This window comes from Phocoena sinus, chromosome 9, assembly GCF_008692025.1.
Source record: "Phocoena sinus isolate mPhoSin1 chromosome 9, mPhoSin1.pri, whole genome shotgun sequence".
NCBI classification, from domain to species: domain Eukaryota; kingdom Metazoa; phylum Chordata; class Mammalia; order Artiodactyla; family Phocoenidae; genus Phocoena; species Phocoena sinus.
In genome coordinates, this window is record NC_045771.1 from 43,142,850 (window position 1) to 43,170,248 (window position 27,399).

At 40.3% G+C, this 27,399-nt stretch overlaps 1 protein-coding gene across 1 annotated transcript in view; it reads right to left on the reverse strand.

Annotated features, from left to right (window-relative positions):
* Positions 1 to 26,888, reverse strand: part of NPSR1 (neuropeptide S receptor 1) — a 138,115-nt gene extending 111,227 nt beyond the window's left edge. Inside the window, 2 exon segments of the mRNA XM_032642574.1 lie at positions 3,425 to 3,557; positions 26,697 to 26,888. Coding sequence (XP_032498465.1) covers positions 3,425 to 3,557; positions 26,697 to 26,888 — 325 coding nt within the window.
* Positions 26,889 to 27,399: the final 511 nt, after the last annotated feature.

Sequence of the window (27,399 nt, forward strand, 5' to 3'; positions counted from 1 at the left end):
TGGCACATACCTTCGTTTATTAGTAAATTGCTCTCCAGAAAGTGCTTTGAGGCAAAGCTAATTTCCACCAATGTGAGAAGATTTGGTCCTATCAGAAGAAGGACGTTATTTGAATATGTGCCAAAAAATATATATTTTCTGTCTTTCCTTGGTTGAACACTCAATGGGAGTTACTCTCATTAGCTCCCCTTCTTTATGACATTTGAATAAAACAGACAAGTCAGTCTTGAAGATGATAAATGACTAATAAATTTTAATTGGCACTTTAGCTCATAAAATATAAACAGTCATTAAATTCATCCAATAGATTGTTAAAATGGAAGTGCTAAGAATGGCAGAATATGCCAAAATAGCAGCTTTAAGAACTTCTGGTTTCCTTCCGTTCTCAAGACTAAACCTACAGTTAAAATTCCTAATGGAAGATATAGAGAAGAATTAGGTAAGATTTTTTGAAGGGATCAGAAATGTGGAGAAGAGGGAAGTGAATTAAAATATACAGATGCAAAATAAAAACAATTCTTCAAATGTCTTGTAAATGATGTGTTCTTTGTTTTCACAAATACGAGTGCTGCTATAATTACTGTGGGGGAAAGAAAGGCCAAATCAGGTGTGGCTTCTTCTCTGATACACTGGCTAGGGTGGAAGAAAATGCTCCTTTTTAAAATAAGCAAATTAGACTTGAGTAGGTACAGATAGAACATTTATAGGCGAACAAAGAGAATCCGTGTCCTCAAGGAACTGGTCATGATTCTATAACTATTGCAAGCCAGTAGGGCTTTTGTTTTCAGGGTCCTTTTTAAACAAGACTCAGTGTGGATCTGTGTTGGTAGCTTTTAGAGCATTTGTCCCATGACATTTTTTATCATCTTTTAATCCTGGGTGACCTAACAGGACATTGGCCAGTTTGAAGCTCACAAAAGTGTCTTCTTTTGATGCAGTAAGTTCATGTCTATAAATTTTCTTAAATAAATAATAAAGAATGCTCACAAGATTTAATTGTGAGAATATTCATTGCAGAATTGCTAATAATAGCCAAAAACTGGGTGGTGGGGGGGAGGTTATGTGAATAGTCAACAATAGGAGTTTATCTACTTAATGGGGCAGTCATCCAATGGGTCACTGCAGTGTTTGGACAACATGCGAAGTGCTGGCCTTCCAAGACATGAGGTCTAAAGAAGAAAGCATGTCACTCTGGAGGAAGCACCTTCAAAGCAGTCAAATGGGTAGTCAAACAGAGATTCATTGTCTAAACTTCTCAGTTCTCAATGGAAACTGAAATATGGAAGGCAAGCTATGCCAGAGACTGCTACTTATCTCTGTTCTCTCATTCTTCCTTAGGAAAAGAAGCTTGATTTTATTCTGGCCAATGGGTTAAAAATGAACAAACAAAAACATTTACCAGCATTTACCAGAGATGCAAGCAAAAATGAATGGGTGGGAGTTCTGGGAATGCCAGTTAAGAGGACACATATCTGACATGAGCCCCTCTTGTCCTTCCTCCTCTCGTCCTTTCTGTTAGACTAGAATCTGGGGATGATGGCAGGAGTTCTAGCAACCACCTTGAACCAAGAGCCATCCATACCATGAGGTGACCTTGAGTATGAAAATCCTTTAATAGAGTAAAAATATATATACAGGAGCCTGAGACGCCAGTGATAAGAAAATAAAATATGAGCCCTGGACCGTCTACCTCCAGAATTGTTTACATAGATGAAAATAAATCCTTGTAAACTTAAGCCACCATTATCTGGATTTTATAGATGTGCAGATGAATCTGACTCTAATTGATTCACCTACTAAATGGAAATCAAAATATTCCTTAAAGAATCACTCAAGGATACCGACCTGTAAGTAGGAAGCTGCTCTTAGGAGGTGAGTCATGATGGAAAATATTATTTAATGAAGGGCATTAATATTGCCTTACCCAGTAATAACTCTTAACGCTTATTTTTCTCTATCAGAAGAGCCAAGAATTAATGTCTCTGAATTTAATTTTCCAAATATGTGTGTCACTGATGATGTCAGTTGAATCTGATGATTCAAGAATATGTTTATGTGAAAAAATTTGGTTATCCTATAAAACAACATTGGAGAGTCAAAGACACAACTGGTTGTAGCTGAAAGTTTCAAAAATATATAATATTCAATTTTAATATATTTGCTTTGCTATAATGCAATCTCCCTCTGTTGCCAGAAACATTTGACAAAGTCTTTTAAACATAGAAAGTTATGTTTCTGTGGATGATTTTAAAGAATATAAAAGAAAGGGGAGCTGAGTGCCCTGTTAGGGTCAGTATGGCTTAAAAAGAAAAAAAAAAAAGACTAGGGAAGGTGAGATGCCTGTAAAAGAGAGCAAAGGTTCAGCAGAGTTAGCAAGTAAGAACCAGAAGTGATGACTAAAAATATAAAGTCCAGAAAATTTGAAGAAATCTTGGGGAGGCCATTAGCATAGTATAGGGGACTCAAATCAAATTTATGTAAATCTGAAAGAATAGGATCCTTCAGCTGATACCAGAGTAACCTTTTTATACATACTAAAGACTCAGATATGTATTCTCAAATCGCTTACTACAGGATCTGAGATCATGGTGAAATGTGTATGAAGGAAATTTTAACACCTTAAATAAGAAGTTAGCCTAATCTCAGACTCTAGGCAAACTTTCTCTCTCCAAGAATTCTTCAGTTGAAATGCTCCTGATCTGACCCCTTGAGTTTTTCCAGAGGGAATTAACAAATTAATTTATCTAGACTATCTAGACTATCTAGAACATTCGTGAGAAATTAAGCCCAGGTTAACACAGCAGACTATGGATTTGACTAGAACATGCAACTCTTCTTTTTGACAATAGATGGTGAAATTTCAGTTCATTTATTATTATTCTTGACAGTACTTTAAATTCTAAGCTGATATCCTTACCACCTCTAAACTCTTACACTTTAGAAGAACACATAGTTTTGTAGAATGTGGGTTACAACACTGTAATTAAAAAAATATGGTGAAATAAAGTTATTATACCCTCATCCAAGAATTTTGCATTTACTCGGTAATCCTAATTACCCTTTACTCTATTTACTGGGATATATTCTTTAAGCTCATAAGACGGAATGATATGGTAATATCACCTTAGTGAACCATGGAGGCTGCTGTGTATAGGGAAAGTAGAACTCTTTAGAATGCTTTGGTAGCACTGATAATGATATTTTCAAGTTTGTTGTATAAGGAGTTATTTTTATAATGGAATCTTATAAATATTTAAATATGTTAAATTTGCTGGAAGAAAAATTCAAATTTGAGCTTTATATCCCTAAAGAAATTTCTCCCAAATTTGCGGTTGCATTTTGGACTGATAATACACCAATTCTATTGGTAAAATAATTGAAACTGAGGAGCCATTGGAATTCTGCACACACTGCAGTTATGTACCTGTGATGGCCAGCTGAGCCACAAAGAAGGTCATTCTCGACTTCCTCTTCCTTCTCAGTGTAGAGAACAGCATGATGGCATTTCCAACAATGGTAAAAACGAAGAGGACCCACAGAGTTATCAACTGCTCAGTCTGTGAGAAACAAAGCAACACGAAACTGGTGTATCAGTGAGGATCAGGGTACTTTACAGAATGCAAGGCTCAGGCTTTGGTGTTGAAATGTCTTCCTCCTGGTCTCCTATCCCCACCTGTCAAAGCTCTACTCTCAAGAGAACAAAGACACAGTGGTCCTTATTTACACTGGCAGCAGTGTAAATTGATGCAACCTTTAAAAAGATCCATTTGGAAATATATGTCAAGAGATAAAAATGTATACACAGTATTCTTGCCAAACAATTTTAAGCCTATGTGAAAGAATTCTAAGTTTGAAAAAGAGCACTACAATCACTACGCATATTTACTGTAAGAAGAAATTGGAAATTGTTGAAAGATAATAGGATAGTTAAGTAAATAAAGCACTTCAATTCAGTGAACTATTATGTAGCTATTAACAATGACAGACATGAAGATTATGTGGCAACATTAAAAATGCTTATAATGGTAAATGGAAAAACATAATAAAATTGTATGTTGGGTGTGATTACAACTCTGCAAAATTATACATGCAGGGAAAAGACTGAAGTATACTAAAATGTTAAGCGTGGTTATTTTAGGGTAGTGTGATTATGGGTTATCTTACTATTTCTCCTTTGACAGAATTATATAATATAGTAATATTAAAGTTCCACTGAATAGTGTATAATTAGTAAAGATGAAAAAAGCAGGAATGCTACTCATTTAAAATGTCAAGTTCTTCATAAAAAGTTTTCCACTCTTCCTTCAAATGGAACTTTCCATCTACCTAAAGTCCATAGCCCAGAATAAGCAGAATCCCGGGGCAACAGGATGGGCTGGACGTAAGGACGGGGTGGGCTGAGCTGTGGGTGAGGAACAGGGAGCCAAGGGAATCCAGAGGCAAGTCGGAAATCAGAAGCCAAGAGACTTCAGCCCAAAAGGTCTGGGCAGAGTCCTGGTAAGAATGCACACGTCTAAGACTGGGATGAGAAGTGCTTCTGTTTGGAGAAGATGGTAAGAAGAGCCTGAAGAAACCCCTTGTGATGGTAAAATTGTATGTGTCAACCTGGCCAGGCTAGAGGACCCAGCTGTTTGGTCAAACCCTAGTGTAAGGTGGTTGTTGTGAAGGTATTTTATAGATGTGATCAACATCTACAATCACTCGACTTTAAATAAAGGCAGATTACCCTCCCTAATATGGGTGGACTTCAACCAATGAGTTGAAAGCCTTGAGAGCAAAAGCCGAGGTTTCTCAGAGAAGAAGGAATGCTTCCTCAAGAATTCCTTGTGGGACATAGAAATCAAGCCTAAGTTTCCAGCCTGCTATATCCTTTAAGGATTTCAGACTTGCCAGTCTGAAACACTGCAAATCAAATTATCCCGGTTAGTTGTATCAGTGACTTGGAGGTCAAGCCTCAGGAGGGCTGGAGCAGTCAGTGCTGGCTCGGCTGAGCCTTTTCTTAGGAGCTTGCAGTAACTGTGCTTTGGGCTGGGCGTCCCAGGGTGCTCTGTGAACAGGTCAGGGTCTGTTCTCCTTGGGATTAGATGATGTGTGTGGAGCAGGTTGAACAAATCCTGTGAAATCAGGTCCACTCCTTCTGCTTTGGAGTTTTCTATTGAAAGACAATCTCAACCTTAAGTCACTGGCTCCAGGAAATTTCCAGATGAGAGAAGTTCCCTACTGTTGCTTTCCAAGAGCCATGTTTATTTATTTGTTAATTCATTCAGTATCAGTGAATTGTCTCTAGTATAAAGTGTTGGCACTACAAAGGAGACTAAAACATGTAGATTGTATAAATTATACCCAGCCAAAATTAAGTCCTGTTTCATCAAGTTGTAAAAAGGTCATTAAGTATGAAAACAATTACATAGCTGTAGGATCATTTATTCATAGTATACTTAAACCCATGCTTGCACATACACCTAAACACATGCATCCCAGGGTAATACGAGGGTTTGGAGAACTTGGTTTATCTCCTTTCTTAGTTTCATGGACTACATTTAGGTTTGAGCAGTGATTTATAAATAACTCACTACTTTTTAAGAATGATACTTGAATTTACCCTCTTTGTCCTATTTTCAGTTCCAGTCTGCTGAAGTTTCACTTGAGCCTCACAGGCTTTCCACCTGCGCCTCTTCCCCACAGGTACGGATGGTATACCAACACCATTCTCAGAACCAGTGTTTAAGAATATAGTTGGGGATTAAACGCCCCCTAGTGGTCATGTGAGGCAAAAATTCAAGCCAGATGCTCAATAGTGAGTAGAGGGAATAGGTGAATTTGGAATTTTTCAGTGACTAGAGACTGTTTTAAGCTCAGTTAAATAGTTGTGGGATTATGACTAATTGGTTTTTAACCTCAAGTTACTGAGGTCACGCAGTGACCCCAGCTTCCTGCAGAGCAGAAAATTACAACCTTGGTTTGAGAGGGATGAATTGCAGTGTTCTCTTGACGATGCTGATGCTGCCATGGGGCTGATACCTGGGATTTGATTCCATGGGATATGTTTCCAGAGCCAAAAAGATTTCCATGAGGCCAGGCATTAAGTCTGAGTCACCATTTTGGACTGAAATTTTATCTTCCCCATAGAAAGTGATTAATAAATATCTGATGGATGAATATATGGTTGATGACAAGGACAAGGGTACTTATAAGTATCGTAAGAGGTTACTTGAAATGAAAATTATCTCAGGAAATACAGGACATTTAGCTGTATGACTTGTTGAAACTAGATATGTCAGATTTGTCTGGAGAGGAAGACATGATGTATTCAAATCCAAGGAATAATAATCCTCTTTTCCTTTGCAGTCCTGGAAACTGAAAACAAACAAAGACAAACAAAAAAACTCTAAGGTATCTTTAACAATCACAGAGTGAATAGGAACTAACATTATTTGAGCGAATCACTTTTTAATCTAGCACCTGACTGACTTAGTTTGTAATGTATAATAGGTACTCAGTAAATAGGTACTCATTGGTCAGGCTGCCAATCGTCACAGCCTGACTGATGAGATGACACTGTCCTCATTCTTATAGGTAAGGAAGTAGGGCTCAGAGAAGTTGCTATCTAGGATACCTGGCTTATAAGCGATACAGATGGAGTTTGAACATGGCTTTGCTTGACTGAAAGTCCATGCCCTGCTTACTGTAGTGGCTTTCTGCTCAAATATTAGGCCAGAGACGGTGAAGCTGCCTCATTTCTTTTCAATTTTCAAGTGGGAAACTGATCTTCATTTTCCTTCTGACCCAAACTTGTTTGAAGCTGGGTTTCTGAAGCTGAGTCGGTTTCATGACTGTCTTCCCCAGGACTGAGAGTAAGGTCAATGCTCAATATGTGTTTGGATGGATGGACTCTGGAGTAACGTGTGGCTTCCACACAGCAGAAGTCGTAAATATTGCACAAGATGCAGCTGCGTCGTCTGCCCCAGGGATCACAGGGCTTTCTCTACCCTTTACATTTTTATGTTTCATTTTATGGTTCCTGTTATTTCTGTGATGTTGAAGATGAATATCTCAAACACAGGAAGGAGAGAATACATCATACTTCCCAAGAGAGGAAATGAAGTCTCAAGGTTATGATTCAGCCTCAGTTCTCAGCCAGCAGTCCAAGAAGCTCTGCTGTCCTGTCACTGAGACCAGTGTACCACCTGTCATTCACAGCATCAGGCTCTGAGGTCTGCTCCAAGCCTCAGTAATTGGCTTAGGTGGGTTGGAAATATCAAAAGCAGAGCTCTGAAAGCATCTAATTCCATTGAGGCTGAATCACTTTGTACCACAGGGAACACACAATCTGAAGTGAGATGGGCAGGAGCAGACTGCAAAGCTTTGGATTCCCAAAGCTGCCTCATTAGACTTGGGGAATGAGATGGATTGAGGATCTGTAGACCCTTGGGCAGTGACCATTTCTGAACCATCGGAAACCTGTCATTCAGGAGTTTGTCCCAATTTTTCCCTGTGTCTCGCGCTACCTGCTGCTTCAGAAGCATTGCCAGGTGGTCAGCAATCACTAAGGAGGTCAAGCGGGAGGCACGGGGGTAGGACCAGGCTTGCTCATGGGAGCCTCTGCCTCGGCTACTTCCCCACGACCCCCTCCTCCTGCCGATTCCCCTTTGGAAAATCTGCATTTTCACCACCCTCCCAGTAACCCAGCTTGGAGACATCCTTGCAAATACCATGGAATTATTGTCATCACAACCACTTATCTGCACTCACATTTTCTAGCTGTTTTACCTGGACCTCTGGGAATTCCGTCTTGGATTACTTTCAGGATAGCCTTCATTGCTAATACTCAATTATGAAAAAATATATAACGAGACTTTTAAATTAGTTACTTAAATTAATTTAAGTAATTAGTTTATTATTTATAAATAAACTATATATTTATAGTTTATTATTTAATTAGTTTAAATTAAAAAAAGAGAATTACATAAAGCTGCATGTAAGTGTGGATGTTAATTCCAGTCTTATATTTTTGTAAGGCTCTTAATATCATTTTAACAGGGGTCTTGAACAGAAATGTAGGTTGCACCCTCTGACTAGGGGCTGGTAGGACCAGCTGGCAGGAGGCCTCCTGCATGTAGAAGAGAGAACGTGAATGGAATGGGAAGTATTGTCACAGCCTGGGTCTGTTGAGGTGGACGGCAGGGCTGTGGACCAAGATGGTCCCAAATATCAATAGTTGGGCACTAAGTGTCATCCTGTGATCTCTCATGTAGTGTACCAGAGGGGGAAGGCATTTACCCTGAAGGGAGAGCCTTGGCATATACCTATACGATGGTGTAGAAATGATACTCAGGCCCGAAGTAGGAAGCTGTCCTTGAAGTCATGTTGCTGTGACAATGATTATACTGGTTTACAGTCTGTATAATCAAGCTCAACAAACATTTATTGAGAATCTAGCAGCTAAGTTCAACATACGTTGGGAACTTTACCGTAGTTCCACAGAAGTTCCATAGTACCATAGAAGGAAGGCTAGGACAGGGAGCTTCTAGTCTGGTGGTAGAGGCATATATGTAAACAAAAATGTTCAGTGTGAACTACTGTAATGGAGATGCTGTAGGATCCCCAATAAGGGACATGTAGTAGAACTTGAGGAGGGACTGGTCATGGTTGGTCAAAAGGTATATCCTGGAGAAATTAATATGTGAGTTGAGTCTGAGAAATGAGTAGAAGTAGCCAAACAAACAAGTAGGTTGCTTGGCAAGAGTATGCATGAAGGCAGACTGAAAACTTTCAGGTTAGTGATGACAGACAGGCACCATCCAGGAACGTTAAGTGTGGTCACAGATCAGAGAAAGGCCTATAATGAGAAACTGGACTTGTGTCCTAAAAACTATTTTAAAAGTGGAGAAAGGTCCACACTGAGTCTTTGTCCTTAGTTAAAAGAACTTGCTACCAAGAGAAAAGATTCCTCCCCATCTGGAATCTTCCCCAATTGTCTTCATTGCATGTACTACCTTTGCCCTACTTCTCAACACCATCATCATAGGTGACAGAATACAACTTTAGCTCCCTCAAACTGGGGCTGAACAAGAAAGCAATTCACTGTCTAACATTTATTTCTTAGTTTAGCCTCCAGGACATATTGAATAACTGTATTATTCAATACAGCTCTTTCTACTCTGACCAGAAAGGGTTAGTTACTAGTCTGGAGTATTTGATCATTACTGCCATGGGTCATATTTCGAGTTTAATTAGAGTGTTAACTTCCCACTGCCTAATTGTTCTCATTCATATCAGGCTTTGGTGCAAATCAGGGACTGCCTTTACATGACAGGCTGATTCAGCTTTCTGGTTACTAGTGAATCCTTGAATTTCACCAGAAACAGAAATGCACATGTCCCACATTCATTTTAATGTGAGTCCCTTCTTGTGATTCATTCTTGAATCACAAAATGACCTCCGGATTAATCACAAATAGGGTACATTGGAAGCTTTGAGGCAATTAAATTCTGGGATTCCATCTGAATTCCCATAGTATATCAGACCACAGATGCTAGAAATCATCTTAAAACCCACTGGGCTCCAGTCTAGGTAGAAATTAATATTGTTGAACAAATAAATGAAGTGTCTGCTGTGTACCAAGAACTGAGATTAACATTTAAATTGCTATTTGAGCTCTAGATCCTTGAAACTTAGAACACTAACATTTGGATAAATTAGGTCCAAATCTCTACAATGTAGTAGAAACCAAAGTAATTCTATGTAATAAAAATACCAAGAAACTATTCTTCCTCATGATCCACACAATTAAAAAAATAACACTGTGGGAATTTGTTTTCTGTTTTGGAGGTGCTACTCAACAGGGAAAGTGTCCAAGGAAACTTCCCCCTGAGGGCTTATCTCAGCTCAGACCATGATACAATCAATCTGTCATTTCCAGTCCTTCCAGGAGGCTCAAAATCAGGTAGCTAGGAGAAATCTAGGGGAGCGAGCAAATGGAAGGACAGAAGCAGATGTGAGGCCAGGGCATGGAGCTGAACATCCTGGTAGATGAGAACAGGTGGGGGAAAGGGGCCTGAGAAGGGCTCTGTATGATTCCAGGGAGATGGTTCTAGTCCTATATTGCTACTCTTGGCGGCTTCATTTTCTGTGCATCTAAGTTGGGTGGCTGGTCAACAGAATTTAAAAAGCTAATGATTGGTGTACATCCAATGACCGCTGGTCATCTGCCTTGGTTTCCACTGTCCTCCCATTCTCTTGCCTGTGTTTCTAGTCCCCTACATGCTATCTGATCCCCTACATGCAAGCCTTCCCAGCCCAGGGTTGAACACTAATCCTTCCACCTCTTATTAGTCACTTCATAGGCTCCCTGGGAGCCTATCCAAAGTCGACACATGCAGGCACCTGCCTGACTCCGAGCATCACTCCCACTCCACCCGAGCCTCTTGGATTTCGATGGAGTTGGCCACATCACCTTGGGCCTATGCTTAGGAGCCCTGGTTCCTAGCAGAGGCTAGTGCCCTGGGCCAGGTTGATTCTCTAAGCCTGATGCCTGCCTCTGTCTAATCCACCTACCTACTATTCTCAACTTAACATGGAAGCCCAAGTGCACTTTATGGTTCAGCCCATCCCAATTGATAATAGAAAAATGACACAATTGGAAAACGGAGTTTTAAAGGAATAGATAATTCACATGTTGCATGCTTAATCCAGAAATCACTATTAAGATACTAATTGGGGGTCAGAGTGGGGAAAAAATTCTAAGAGGAGCAATATGAGAGAGGAGAGAAAGAAATGAATTAGGAGAATCACTGCATTCATCACTAAATTCCTGAATTCTGCTTTGGCTCTGAAAGTGTATAAACTTCATTATTTAAAGACTGCATCCCTCTCGCACCCAGACAGTTCATTACTAGGGAGACGCTGGCAGGTCTTCAGACCCTTCGATGTGTGATTCTTGGGGGCCAAGTGCATTATCTGGAACCTCCTCTTCTTCCATTTGGCCTGCTTTACCATCACAAAGGTGTCTGCTTTCAGATGCCTCTTAGAGCCTCCCTTGTGATTTGTCTGCAGAGGAAATAGATCCTTTCATTTGCTCTCATGGAACTGCGACTTGCAAAATATTTTTGAGACATTACATAGTGTATTTTACATGATTATTTTGTTGATTCTGATAATAAAAGTAATAGGTGCTCACTGTCAAAAATTTAGTGAAATATTTTAACAGTGCAAGGACAAAACCCCATCTGCCAGAGAGAATTTCTCACTTTCCCATTTTTGGTATATTCCTTTTTATATTTTCTGGCTATATATCTGGATATGAATAGGTATTTATATATCTGTAAAACTTGGAATATATTATATATGCAGTTTATTGTGCTTTTTAAAAAGTTTAACATTGAATAAGGAACAATGATTATTATAGGTGCATAATATTTCTTAATATTCCATCCTGTGGCTGTGTCACAATTTCACTTTTCTACTGTCAGATATGTACTCAATGAAATAATCTAACACAAATGACTATGTCTAAAGTTTCCTTGAATATTTCTTTACTATTCTTAAGGTTTAATCCTGCAAGTAGACCTACTAACTAAGTCCAAGTGTAAATGTGCTGTTTATGCTTGCTGTATATTACCAAATTGCTCTCTAGAAAAGTTGGGTTAAGTTGTCCCGATTTACTTTCCCACCAACAGTCTACAAGACTGTCACATGCTTTTGTAACATTTGTCTTTAATCCTTGCTAATTTGATATGTCTTATATTATGCTTCATGGTTAAGTTTGAATTGTTCAGACCACAAGCAAATAACATTTTTTTATACATTAAGTCGGCATTTAAACTAAAACTCTTTTTATTTCCTTTGCCTGTTTCTTCTGTTAGAAATATCTTTTTTCTTCTAAGAGCTTTTATATATTAAGGACTTTAGTCATGTTATATTTGTAGTACAACTATTTCATATTATAATATGTAAAGTTATGTTTATGTACATATAAATATTATATATTTATTTTTATTGAAAATACTTTTCTTTGTTTCCCCTTACATTTTTATTGTTAGGCTTAGAAAGTTATTGCTCATCCCAAAATTACTCTGCTAATTATGCTTTTTGCTGTCTGTTTTGTAAAAACTTAGTTACGAAATCCAACAGAAATCGATCTTACAACTTTACATGAGGTAAGAGTCATCACTCATCCACTCACTACTCTTATTGCCAAAACATTCATTTCTTCTTACTAATTTTTGCAGTGTCTTTGTAGTAGTAAGTTCATATATGTACTAGGATTTTATTTTCAGGGCAAATTATTTATTATTAATCTTTCAATTACTGTGCTAATTCTAAAATGTTTTGCTTAATGCAGGTTTATATTTATTAATAACTGATAGAGAAAAATCCCTCTTCCTCATTAGCATCTGTATTCAAATCTCTTAGCTTTTCTTACCTTTTTTAAAAGAGCTTTTAAGTTATTTTGTCAAATTAAAATAGTCACATTGAAGATTTGATTAAAAATTTTAACATTATTAAGAAATTTGCAGAGAATTGACATCTTCACAAAATTTAGTCTTCCTATCCTGAAGCACCACATACCTTTTCATTTATTCAAATATTCTATATACTTCAGTAATGCTTAGCATTGTGAGTTATTGCTATCTTAAATTTGACTAGTGCTTTCTAGTTTATAAAGTACCCTCTTATTTTCATGATCCTCTCAACAAGCCGACCAGGAGTTCTGACTTTTTTCTAGAGACTACGGTTCTTGTCCTGACTACCATTTAATCGCTGTGTGACCTTGGTAAGATCACTTTACCTCTCTGGACCTCTCAACACGATGTTGCAGAGCCTTTTCTGAGGTATGTTCCAGGGGACATTGTCTCCATGGTGCGTATAATTAGAGGTAATACTGTAATGTTATGTGGTCAAATAAATTTAGGAAATTCAGGTTAAGCAGAATTAAACAGGTTTCTTTACTTTCCTGTGAATCATGTCAAGGTTATGCTTGCTTCTTATTTCTCTCTAACCACCTACTTCTATCTGTAGGAGAACTATCAATGGAACTAAAAAGAGGAGGAGTCCGGGGACGTTTCTGCTCTGTGTACCTTTAAGAATGGGTAATAGTCTGGATGGGTGGAGAGTGTGGGAAGATGAAGAGTCTGTGAGGCTGGTCTTTGAGGAGAAGGGCATTAGCCCACCCTCACCCCTAACCCCTTCTGGGTTGGGGGGACCCTCCCAAGAGATTAGTGAGTAGAACTTCTCCATGATCATCCTCCTTCTTCTCTCCCCACAAACTTCACCTTTCACATGAGATGTGACTCCTTCCATTCTTCACCATCCTGCAGGGACATCATTATTGTTTTGCTTCCACAGCTGAGCTGCCTGGGTCCAGAGAAACCGTGTGATGCGGTCGGGGTAGCACCATATAGTATTGGTTTCGGGTTGACAGCTCATTTATCACACTTTTCTTGGTTGTTTTAATGTCAGGAAGGGTTGTGATTCCTTGTGCTTCAGGGAGAAGAATAAAAATCCTCTTATTGAGCCATCATGAAAAAATGAGCCATTGTTTTGGGTAGTTTTTTGAACTAGTGTTTTTTTTTTTGTTTTTTTTTTTGCGGTACGCGGGCTTCTCACTGTTGTGGCCTCTCCCGTTGCGGAGCACAGGCTCCGGACGCGCAGGCTCAGTGACCATGGCTCACGGGCGCAGCCACTCCGCGGCATGTGGCATCTTCCTGGACCGGCGCACGAACCCGTGTCCCCTGCATCGGCAGGCGGACTCTCAACCACTGCGCCACCAGGGAAGCCCTGAACTAGTGTTTTTAAAAGTACTTTTAGTATTTTTTTTTTCATAGCATTACCTAAGTGAATCACATGGTCATTATCTGAAATGTGAAGAATAATTCTGAAAAATTTAGGGCTCTTTTCTTTGGGAAGGGGGAGAAACTTTCTCTTCCTTGGTTACTCGGAAACATACAATCCATTCTGAATCACTGTTTATAAAACTCTGTTCAATACCTTTGTAATCTAGAAAATAGCAGGATGAGAAACATGAGAAGAGCCAGGCCCTGCACCACCCAAAGGTAGAATATATGAAATGTCTATTTGACTCTCACTTTCAATGGCTTGGCTTCAGTACTCTAAATGTGTAGTTTTGCACTTGGTATTTGTATCGCTTGGGAAAGTGTTCAGCTCAAAAGTAAAAGTAAGCCCACTTAACCATGGCTTAAACAAATTATTTTTTTCACATAATAAGAAATCTGAAGATAATTAGCTGCTGTCCTAACTCATTGAAATTGCCTTAGCTTTTCTTTTGTGTTTGCAAATGGCTGCTGCAGCTCCATGCATTGTATCTGAATTCAAGGGAGGAAGTAAAATTCCAGCCATGTCTTTCTCTTTTTATCAAAAAGAAAGAAAAAAAAGAGAGAAACCTTTATCAGAAATCTCATAGACTTCCAATTAGTTTCTCAAACTGTGCTACCTTTTACTACAAGGGAGTATTCAGCTGGGAAAGCGAGAAGGATGTTGAGATTAACTGTGGGGTCAGGCAAACAGCATTGCTATCTTACAGGAGTCTATTCAGGACCTGTTCCTGAACACACTTTCCCCTTCTCCAGGCTCATGTAGTTCCTCCTTTCACCAATGTTGTTGATGTTTTCCAAAATTTGGTAGCATCCTCAATATTCCTCACTAGTACTAAATATTATATAGTAAAGATTCATGCTAAATGGCTAATGGTTGATGTCTACTTGTAAAGTAGAATAAAGAGGACCCTTGGAAAACATTCATGGAGCTATATCCTGAATTCTTTGTCAATATTTATGCTTAGCACAGTGCTAAGTCTGTGATAGGGTTCATTGACTCTTCAAGACTCTCTGAGGGTCTTGTCAAGGCATGACTGGTGGCACTGGAGGCAAGTGATAAAACAAGATACAGCTCCTGTCCTCATGGAGCATAGTTTGTAGACACCATGAGATAGATAACAAATGCATAGACATATAATGTCATTAAATCAAAGACTCTTGAGGAGGTGACGTTTAAGCAATACCTATGTGGAGTGAGAACTTCATTATTCTGTCTATTTTGATCCATACTTTGTGCTTTCGGAGGCTCCTCCATCTTGAATTCCGTACTAACCTTCTAAATCTGTATCCTGTTTCAGGTCCTCTGGGGGTTGTAGAATTACCTCCACTATGCTGTCACTTGGGGGTTTACAACTTTTAAATGAAACATGCTTTGAGGAAAGTTACATCGCTATAGAATACTTTTTATTAAGTAATACTTTATACAGAGGAAAATTCAGCCTTTGAATGCTTAGTTTTGTGAATTTTGACAAACTTAACCATCACTGCAATCAAGATGTAGAATAGTTCGATAACCCAAAGACAGTTGCCTGTGCCCTTTTGTAGTCAACCTCTTCACAGCAACCACTGATTTGTTTTCTGTTCTTAGAGTTTTGTTTTCTCAGCAACATCATGTAAATGAAATCATTATAGCATTTTGAGTCTGGCTCCTTTCACTTAGCATAATGCATTTGAAATTCATCCATGTTGTTTTCTGTATCTGTAAGTTTATTCTTTTTATTGCCAAGTAATATTCCATTGTATAGATGTACTACAGTTTATCCATTCTCTAACTGCTGGACATTTGTTTCCAGTTTCTGGCAATTTCAAATGAAGCCAGTATAAGTATTGACATACAGGCTTTTATGTAGATATAAGTTTTATTTTTCTTGGGCAAATACCCAGCAGTAGAATTTTGGAGTTGTATAATAAATGTATGTTTAACTTCATAAGAAAATGGCAAAAATTTCCAAACTGTCTTTACCATTTTGCTTTGCCATCAGTAATGTATGCTGGTTCTAGTTGCTTCATGCCCTGGCCAATTCTTGATATCATCAGTATATTTTTATTTCAGCCATTCTAATAAGTGTGTGGTGGTATTTCATTGAGGTTTTATTTTGCATTTCACCAGTGATCAAGGATGTTAAGCATTTTTTCATGTGCTTAGTCACCATTTGGTGATATATCTGTTTGAAAGTTTCCTATTGTTTTAAGTTGGGATTTTTGTTTCTTTGTACTGAGCTTTAAGAATTATTTATATCTTCTGGATAAAAATTATTTATTAGATTTGTGGTTTATAGATATTTCCTCCTAGTATGTGGTTAGCTTTTTCATTCTCTTAATAGCATCTTTTAAATTATAGAAGTTCTTAATTTTAACAAAGTCCAATTTAATAAATTTTTCCTTTATGGATTGTGCCATTAGTGTTGTATGTAAGAAATTTTTGCCTGATCCAAGGTCACAAAGTTTATCTTCTATATTGTCTTTTTATTTTATTTTAGGTTTGTTTTATTTTAGCGTTTACACTTAGGTATGTGATCCATTTGGGGTTAATTTTTATGGGGTGTAAGGTTTGGGCAGGGGTTCCCTTCTTACATATGGGTATCCATTTATTCCAGCAACAATTTTGCTTTTCTCCATTGAATTGCCTTTTTATTTTTGTCAAAAATTAAGTGACTGTATATGATTGAGTCTATTTCTGGACTCCCTATTTGTTCCATTTCTGGTTGTCTATCCTTTCCTCAATACCACACTGTAGCTTTATAGTAAGTCATAACAAGCTAGTGTGAGTTCCCCAACTTTATTCTTTTTGAGAATTGTTGTGGCTGTTCAATTTCCTTTGTCTTTCCACATACATTTTAGAATCATCTTATCAATTTGAGCCCCCATGTCATCGTCCTTCCCTGCCTCTGCCAATCTTCTCTAATTCCCCAAACCTGCATATGATTGGACAGGAAGTCCCATGGCAATCCTTGTCTGAGCACTGACACCACTCATTGGGTCATTATAACTGACTCTCTTTCCTCAGTGTCCCCTCCCTACATCCCATCCAGCACTCTGCAGCCTGATTAATCTCTCTCAGTCACAGTTTTCACTGCTAACACTTTTGCTAATAAAACTTCAAAGATTTCTTCTTGCCTATAAGGAAAAAATTCCATATTGTTTAGTCTAATGGTCCACTTGGGTCTTTTTATCTCTCTCTTTTATCTAAATTCAAAGCTTCTGTTTACCTGTCTTCAATGAAGAGCGACTTGATTTTCTATGTAGAAATCCTCCTTTTATTTTTTAATTCCCACTTCATTTTTTTTTTTTTTACATCTTTATTGGAGTATAACTGCTTTACAATGGTGTTAGTTTCTGCTTTATAACAAAGTGAATCAGCTATACATATATCCCCATACCTCCTTCTTCTTGCATCTCCCTCCCAGCCTCCATATCCCACCCTTCTAGGTGGACACAAAGCACAGAGCTGATCTCCCTGTGCCATGCGGCTGCTTCCCACTAGCTATCTATTTTACATTTGGTAGTGTATATATATCCATGCCACTCTCTCACTTTGTCCCAGCTTACCCTTCCCACTCCCTGTGTCCTCAAGTCCATTCTGTACGTCTGCATATTTATTCCTTTCCTGCCCCTAAGTTCTTCAGAACCATTCTTTTCTTTTTTTTTTTTTTTAGATTGCATATATATGTGTTAACATAAGGTATTTGTTTTTCTCTTTCTGACTTACTTCACTCTGTATGACAGACTCTAGGTCCATCCACCTCACTACAAATAACTCAATTTCGTTTCTTTTTATGGCTAAGTAATATTCCATTGTATATATGTGCCACATCTTCTTCATTCATCTGTTGATGGACACTTAGGTTGCTTCCATGTCCTGGCTATTGTAAATAGTGCTGCAATGAACATTGTGGTACATGACTATTTGTGAATTATGGTTTTCTCAGGGTATATGCCCAGTAGTGGGATTGCTGGGTCATATGGTAGTTTTACTTCTGGTTTTTTAAGGAACTTCCATACTGTTCTCCATAGTGGCTGTATCAATTTACATTCCACCAACAGTGCAGGAGGGTTCCCTTTTCTCCACACCCTCTCCAGCACTTATTGTTTGTAGATTTTTTGATGATGGCCATTATGACTGGTATGAGGTGATACCTCATTGTGATTTTGATTTGCATTTCTCTAATGATTAATGATGTTGAGCATTCTTTCATATGTTTGTTGGCAATCTGTATATCTTCTTTGGAGAAATGTCTATTTAGGTCTTTTGCCCATTTTTGGATTGGGTTGTTTGTTTTTTTGATATTGAGCTGCATGAGCTGCTTGTAAATTTTGGAGATTAATCCTTTGTCAGTTGCTTCATTTGCAAATATTTTCTGCCATTCTGAGGGTTGTCTTTTCATCTTGTTTATGTTTTGCTTTGCTGTGCAAAAGCTTTTAAGTTTCATTAGGTCCCCTTTGTTTATTTTTGTTTTTATTTCTATTTCTCTAGGAAGTGGGTCAAAAAGGACCTTGCTGTGATTTATGTCATAGAGTGTTCTGCCTATATTTTCCTCTAAGAGTTTAATAGTGTCTGGCCTTACATTTAGGTTTTTAATCCATTTTGAGTTTACTTTTGTGTATGGTGTTAGGTAGTGTTCTAATTTCATTCTTTTACATGTAGCTGTCTAGTTTTCCCAGCACCACTTACTGAAGAGGCTGTCTTTTCTCCATTGTATATTCTTGCCTCCTTTATCAAAAATAAGGTGACCATATGTGTGTGGGTTTATCTCTGGGCTTTCTATCCTGTTCCATTGATCTATATTTCTGTTTTTGTGCCAGTACCATACTGTCTTGATTACTGTAGCTTTGTAGTATAGTCTGAAGTCAGGGAGTCTGATTCCTCGAGCTCTTTTTTTCTTTCCCAAGATTGCTCTGGCTATTTGGGGTCTTTTGTGTTTCCATACAAATTATGAAATTTTTTCTTCTAGTTCTGTGGAAATCCTCCTTTTTAATTTGCGTATGCCTCGTTCTGTCACTTCCCCCTCACCCCTGTCTTTTCTCCCCTTATCTAAGTGACTGCATTCTCTTCCCTTGTATCATAATTATTGGCTCTCTCTTTCCCCCATTACACAGAATTGTCTGAGAATGACGTTCCTGTTTTGTTCATCTTTGAAACCCCAGTGCCTAAAGTAATAGTCAAGCCCATCTGTGATTCTCTACTGGGTAAGGTAAAGGGGTACATGACATATGGGGAAGAAACGAATACAGTTTAGAAGATTGTATTCTGCATGTTTATACTTTGACTTATTTTTAGATATGATATTTAATTTATTTTGAAATTTAAATTGAGAGAGAAATATTTATGTTTATCTATAGTTGTTAAGAATTTAAAAGGCTGAAATCACCTTAGTAATATTTGTTGAATGAAAGCATTAGTTTCCCAGCCCCTTAGGACAGTGATAAATCCTCTTTGGCTCCCTAGTCCCTAGTATAGGGTTCCACCCAGCGAAAGCCGTTGTAGTCTCACTGTTCACAGCAGAGACACATTTCCTGCTTGAAGTGTCCAGAGGCAGCAGACAGGAACGATGTGTGACTACCTGATTGAGATTCTAGTAGACAAGGCTGACTTCACCCCACTGGAGCAGATCCTGTTGTCCACAGGTGGTGCCCTCTGCCCTCTGCACTTTGCAGAAGATCTCTGTGGCTGAGTTTCTATAATCAGGCATCAGAACACATAAGTGGAGAGCAGGGATGTGAATGTGAACACCCTTTTCCAAAACCTGCCCGATGTCTTAGGTCTCAGAAGTGGATGGCTTCCAGGTCTCAGATGTGGAACCAGAGCTGGTGGCAAGGGAAGGGGAACAGACAGATCTTGGATGTTGTTTGCTTCAGGTCTAATGACCTGTCTATGCATCCTCCCCGCCAATAGGGCATGCTGTGGTGTCAGGAATTCCCTAAAATCATGGTACCTTTAAGTTCAAACCCAGTGGCTTGTAGAATAAGGATTAAGACTCCATCCACTCTAATGCGTTCACACGAATTTACTGAGACCTTAGGAATAAACTTGTTATACAGATTGTTTCTTGATATGCCCTTTCATTCAACAAAATACTTTTTGACCATTTGTCTACCATGTGTCAGGCACTACGCTAGGGGTAGTGGGATCTAGAGCTGCCTTAAAATGATTGACGTGTGTGTGTGTGTGTGTGTGTGTATGTTGGTCTATGTTTATGTGCACACGTATGTCTGTGTATGTGTAGGCAGACATGCATGTCAAGAGATGAATCTTGTTGCACAGAGATTTGAAGTGCTTTGGAAGCATAAGAATAGTGATGATGCTGATCTACTAAACAATCTGAATTCTTCACAGATGAGGGTGCAATTGAGCTTAGATGTGATATCAGAAGAAAAAGCTATGAGAAAGGCATTCCTGCCAAAGGTAATATTTCCCTGGAATATGGTATTCAGTGCAGCATGGTACAGGAGGAGAGGAGAGGAGATGGGAGTTGGGGGGGGGGGGCTCCAGTCAGACTGTGCAGAGCCAGAAGGCCAGGCTGAAGAGTTTGGGTTTTATTGTGCAGAAGGTGAAGGTCAAACCAAGCTTTACAGCAGTGTACTATGTTCCCCTCACTGGGGGCGTTCAGTTAAGCTACATCTCCTATGCCCATCAGCTAATTAATTCTTGCCAATGGAATCGGAGTCAGTCATGTGTCATTTCAGGCCAAAGCAGATAAGAGAAGCTTTGCCATCTCCCTTGGAAACTGCTTGTGCTAGAAGGCAGAGCTACAAGTTGATCTGCCTGCAACTGGGACGTGAGAGAAAAATAAACTTTTGACGTGTTAAACCACTGAGATTCAGGGTTAACTTGTCACAACAGCCCTCTGAAGGACACTTAATTCTCAGAATCATTTGTCAGGTAAGTAAACCAAGGCACAGATGGAAGCAAACTTCCCCGAGTTCACAGCTCGATGGTGGTGGCACTGGGACCTGACCCCAGCAGTCTGACTTTCCAGCCTGTGCCTCTCTACAGTGATGGGGAAGAGTCGAGAGCCTGAGTTTACCTGGGGATGACTAGGCTACTTCTTCTGCCATCAGCTAGACTGAGAGGTCCAGAGAGAAGCTAAGTTCAGTTACAGAAAATAAAGTTACATTTCTTGTCCACTTGAGAACATAGCTCGAAACATTCTTACCCACTCTATCAACAGGAAATTATTTCAAGGATGACGGGGTGACATTTTTTTTTGAAGCATTAATGGATATGCTCCTTTCTACTTCCTTGAGAAAAACTCCCAGAGTCCAGGCAGCCAGAGAGCTCTACCCGATCTGCCTTCAGGGCAGTCTTTACTCCAGCAGTGCAGACAAAGAGACACAAGTCAGCCCGGGGCTTTCAAAAATACCTCATGGAGGATATCATAAGTAGCTTGAAGAGAAGTGTCTTTTTCCTTTGCAAGAGGATGTGTCATTTGAGCATTCAGAGCAGAGTGTCTGGAATAATAAATTTGTCAGAAAACAGTCAAGTCCGTTTCCCCACCAGAGAGAAAGCAGGCAGCAGGAGACAGGAGTGTCAGACGGTACGATAGTGGTACAGAATGTGAGAGGATATGGTATTGGCCCCTTATAAGGCTACCACAAAGAGAGGAAGAGACCAAGGCTGCGAGCACAGGATTAAAGGGTGCTGAGCTACACTTACTGTATAGGAACCAGGGGATGGCAGCCCCTGGGGATTTACCCAGATTTTTATGGCGTGGGAGTTGAATAGATACGATGGCCACATGGGGAGAGAGAAGACCAGCCCAAATTTGGGAGGGAAGCAGTCAAACTTTTTATTCCCAGGCAGGATCCAGAAATTCAGCCAAAGTTGAGAGAGGGAAAGAGGGAGATGTGGGCACCCGTGTACCTGAAGGAAACGAGACAAAGGTATGCTGCTGCAGAAAGCAGTGCAGTCTGACCCGGGCCAGACGGGGATCCAGACAAGGGTGTGGAACTAGCATGACCACTTATGAAGCCCAGACAGTCCTCTTCATCTTAGCTGACGCCAACTTGCCCAGATTCCTCCCAAGGTCAGCCTCCCTCCCTCACTCTGACCACACACATGTGAACACACACACTGTAGAAGCATCATTCCTAGAGCTTAGATGCCTTTCCTGAGTCAGAAAGTGGGAAAACCCTTCACAGGCTGGAAAACTCTGCAATTCTGAGTTTACTCTGAATTAACTAGGATTGTTTCCTGGCATCAGATATATTAGTGACCCAAAGAGAAAGTTAGTTAAGGAAGTTACCCTTTCTCACACGCTAGAGTACATAGCTTGGGAACTGCACAACAGCCTTGTGGAGCCAACAGATGACACACGTGCTTTTCTCAAGGACATGGAGTGAAGGTGAACATGGTAGAGCTGGCCCAGGGCAAGGGATTGGAAAGTGGTGTGCAGAAAAAGGCAGTGATAGCAGCTCTTTAATAATTATCTAACTGGGCAAAATTAGTAGTAATTTCCCTATGAACAGCCACAATATTCAACTCTCGAAACTCAAAATGAACATACTGAGTTAAACTGATTAGAAGAGGACAAAAAAAATGTAAATGCAAGACCCTTGTTATAACTTGCAGGAGATACATTGGGAGGTCTAGGACTGAGGGCTCCTGGATTCCAGGAAGGGCATCCCTGACATTGTCCTGGGGTCCAAGCAGGAAGTGAGACAGGCAAGTCCTGCAGGGCTGTGATGGGACAAGAGGAGGGTTCAGGGAAGCAGGCAAGTGGGCAGAGAGGAGCTGAAGTGACAGTCACTGAAGGTGAAAATGCTGGTACACAGTAGGTAGAGAGAGTTCTTAGAAATGACTTGTCAGCCTAAATATAATAAAAACAAGCACAGTATACTTAAGCTTCTTAAATTAAGCTTTTCCTAAAGCTTAGTGTGAAATAATTGGGGCATGGGTTGAACTGGAATTTGCTCTTGTTATATTAATGGAGGAAGGGTGTGTTAACAAAATTAACAGTAAGACTGCAAGCAAAGGGTGCAAAACAAAGGCAACAAACTGTCCAATCACCCTCAAGCACCTAGAAGCAGCCATTTACATATAAACAATAGTTAGACTAATTGCATATCATTTGTAATGACTCACTGAAGGAGATTCAATAGAAGATCTTCTTCAGGTGATATATTCACAGTCTTGGTTCATGTCTCCCCTCACCTGAGAGTAATAAAACTGAGTTCATTTGCATTATTTTATAATTTCGGCAATTTACTAATTCAAGCAGGTTTCCCTCCCCGTTACTTTGAATTAATTTTCTCATCGTTAAGAATCAGGGATTCAGGAAACATTGCTAACAAATTCACAGTCAAAATTAAAGGCTATTGGGACTTCCCTGGTGGTCCAGTGGTTGAGACTCCGCGCTCCCAATGCAGGGGGCCACGGTTCGATCCCTGGTCAGGAAACTAGATCCCACATGCCGCAACTAAAAGAGCCCGCGTGCCACAACTAAGACCCAGCACAGCCTAAATAAATAAATATTTTTAAAAAACAAAACAAAAAAAAAATTAAAGGCTATTAAGAAGAGAGTTTCATCTTTGTCTTCCACTTGGGCAGGCTTATATTCAGGTCCTCCATTCACTTTCTGATGAGCCAGGTCCCATCTTCCTTGAAAGCATCTGGTAGACTCTTGAAGCCCATATAATTGCTTAATGCTGGGGACTAGGAATGGAGGAGGTGAACTGGATGAAACCTTGAACATATGAGAAACTGGAAACTGTGAAGGAAACTGGGGCCTGAGCTGAGAACCTTGAACCCAGGACCACAGAGCATTAGTCATGTGAAGCCCAGGATAGAGGAAGGGGGAGGTGAACTCCCCTCTGCCTTCCCCGCTGATATCCAAGGACACACTTAGGTTGACAGAGTAGGTTAGAGCAGTGGGGAGCAGGTGTAAGAATTTGGAGATGGAGATGGGGAAGAAAGAAAAGGCTCTGAGCTTGTGAAGAAGGGGCTAGTAAGATCTAGACAGGGGTGTCTTGCCTCCTGCCAAGAGAGCTTTGGGTTCAGAGAAGTACAGGGCTACGTTGGTAACTAGGTTAGAAGTCCAGGCATGAAGACTCAATAAGGCAGCTGAGGCTAGGTAAGGCGGCAACGGGGTGGGTATGGGTTCTCCAGGGCTTAACCAGGTACGAGGTATGATGGCACAGCTACTTCCGTACCCACCCGCTGGCAACTATAACTTACCTTCATCACATTGGTTTAGAAATGGAATAGATTGAGCTGAATGTACCTGCAGAGAAAGACCTCGGTGAGTACAGCTGATAGAGACCCAGCAGGGCAGGGGCTGATGTGTGGAGCGGCAGTTAACAAGACCCCCACCTCCGTCACTAAGAAAGCAAACTTCCTGTTGCCCAGTCTGACAACATGTAGACAGTGGACAGAAACAGAACACCACCTTTCATTTATGCAGGAAGTGTTTATGAGTAAGCCTAGCATGGTGCTCATTTCTGGAGAAAACAGGAAACAAACATCAGGCATTCCTTTCACTCAAGGAGCTTAATAACTGTTACCCATTTACCTGATGCTTATTGCAAGAGCAGTTAAGGAGTGTTGGATTAAGTGGCAAGGAGAGAGGTACACTCCAGGACACTACTGGAACTCAGAGGAGGGGTGGGTCAGGGGGGCTTCAGGGAGGAAGCAACCCAAGAGGAGCCTTAAAGAGTGGGAAGAATTTAGATAAACACAGGTGAAGATGGAAGGCAATTCCAGATGGGAAGATACAACATGGGCTAAGAATTAAATGAGATACTTCGCAAAAATCGTTTAGAAAACTTCCTGCCACCAGGAAAGCCCACAGCCAATGAAGGGTATGACTATTGCTCTTGCTATTAGTTCTGGTAAGGCTGTTACCATTTCAATTTTGATGACATTTTTACTGCTTTTGGAAAAGGCAGTGGATGAAAAGGACAAGTTTGGGTGACAGTAAAGAAGCACATTTCTGACTTTCTTCTTGAGAAGGTTGTAGGATAAAAGGGTGACAGTTTTCATCAGAACAAGAGGAACAAGAGTGCATCAGAGCTGTTTCTGTATCAACAGTGCATCAAAACTGCTTGTGCTCAAAGGGGACCATGGAAAAAGTTACACTAAGACACTTAAGCTAGTTCCCACCAACACCACTACTGACTTCTGCGTAACTAAAAATCACTGTTTTAATGAATGATTATACCTCTCAAAAAAGGAAACAACATTCTAAGCTCCTGGCCAAACACAGTTACTCTCTTTCTGCTCCTCTCCTTGTCTAATGGTCCAATTTCTTGAGAGAAAACTTATTAATAGAAATGAGATGAAAACGATGTGATGTTCCTTAGTGCCTGGAGATGATGTTGCTAGCACAGAGTACAAACACTAGAAGAGACTGAGCAGGGATTTGTTTGTCCACATACTCAGAACATCCCCTTAGGAGCTGTATTCAAAAAATGGCAAATGAGATTTCAGCTGAGAATGATTATTGCCTGAATCTCAGAACAACTGCCTTATTGCTGATTATCATCCCTCTTGCAGTGGCCCTTCTCTCTTCATTCTGTTTGCTGTCATGTTCTATCAATATCAAAGAGGCTGCAGAGGCAGCATCGCTGAGAGGAGTGGTGTGTTTCCTGGGTGCAAAAAGCCTGCTTCTCTAAGAATCTCTGGACCTGCAGGCTGATTTCATAGAGGGGATTATTCAGTCAACAGTAAATGGCCCCAAACTCCAATTTCAGCTTCTATTTTCTGTCGTGGAGCCGGGCAGCTGGGCTGTGTGTGAGCATTCATGCGTTAGGAGGTGGTGCCTAGGGATAGGTCCCGTGCAGTCAGCTCAAGTGACTTGTTCGGCTCTGCTTTGCTATATTGTCTCTTGGTCTCTCCAGCACCAGTGAGGCTGGCTCCCGGGACAGCTCCCTGCTGAAAGTTTTATTCTGAGTGTTGGCAAAGAAGCAAAGCTCCAACGTGGATATTACAGCAATTCTACTTTGTCAGTAAAAAATAATAATTTCAAGAACACCCAGAGGATTAAAAAAAAAAAAAACTGCTAGAATTTTTCCTGAAGTATTTTCCTTTTTGGTATAAAAGACCAGTTTGAGCCCTGGGAACTAGTGTAACAACTGAAAGCACCATCAGGCAGCCTGTGAAGTAACCTGACGTCCCAGCATTCCCATGCAAGAAGCAGGACACTGTTTTCCAGATGCCTGGTTTGTTCCTGACCACAGTCTTGTTCAGAAGAGCAAACAGTATTAGCTTAATGAGGACATTTTCCTCAATGTGGCCCTTGGATACTTTGAAGGTGAAACTCACTGAACTCCGGTTTCCGCATCTGTTTTAGGAGGGCAACTTGTTGCAAACAGTGACATCACCAACTACAGTCAAAGACCCTATTTCTCACTGATGTTCAATGCAAAGACTCAACAAAGAAAGTGTGATCCTGCCTTCCTTCCTCAGCGCTGTCTCTCACTGCATCATGTACTGTCCTGGGCAATGTGGGCTTTCCACTCCTCTGATGTTCCTAGCAAAAAACTCACAACAGTAACCCTTACAAGAAACAGACATTTCAAGCACTACTACAGGATCAATTCAAAGTGCTTTCACCTAAGGAAAAGGGGAAAATTAAAAAGTCATCCACTCATGAATGTTACTCATGATTCACACATTTGCAGCAGCAGCAGAAAAACAAACCGACAGACCCCACCAGTACTCTTAAGAAATTACAATATAGGTCCTTGCACAGTATGAAAAATTCATTGCTTTAGATCATCAGTTTTTTGTTTTAAACTCTTTTCAGTAAAGAAAATAAACTACACTAATTCACAATATTGGCTACACTCTTTTAACTCAGTCTAGCATTCTACTTTGTCTTATGACTTAAAATCAGTGTTCAGAGTGGAAGGCAGGAAACTCACCTTAAAGGAGTAGTAGAAGGAGCCCCGTTCCTCTCCTTCCACCACTGCAGTGAAAGTCACTGTTTCCGTGCAGAGGATGGGAGAATCCAGTGTCTGCCCAGTCCCGTTGGACTTGGGGCTGCCCTCTGTGAGGTGGGGCTGAGCCCAGCTGTCTCTGCGCCTGCAGCCGGGGACAGAGTCCTGCCCTCTCATGAGAGCGGGACAGCAGCTGCAGCTCTACACCTCCCCTGCCTCCCTAAGCTTCTGCTGGAGCTCAGCTGAGCAGAGACACGGAGCCCTGTGGAGCCCACCTCACTAGAGAGCCCTGCCTGCTTCCTGAAAGCACGAGCTGCTCAACACCCCACATTCCCACCCAGCACAGGGGGCCTGGTCCCCAGAACAGGCAGGAGCCCCTCACAGCGATCCACGTGGTTCCCCGGACAGGCCTCCCTGCTCAGTTGTACTTTTCCTCACTTCCAGGACAGACCACCACACATCTGCTCCAGCTTCAACAACATAGGAATTTGGACTCAACAGACAGTCGATTCATTCAGGTCATGTTTGCATTTCTGAAATCAAATCATAATGATGCATTTGTTTCAGCTGAGGGTGCCTTCTGACTTAAAATCCTCACCCAGTCATTTACTTAGTAGCCTGTACGTTATTTCAGTAAATGTGGGCAAAGAGCACATTTGTATTTCACACCCGTGGTTCTATTCTAGGT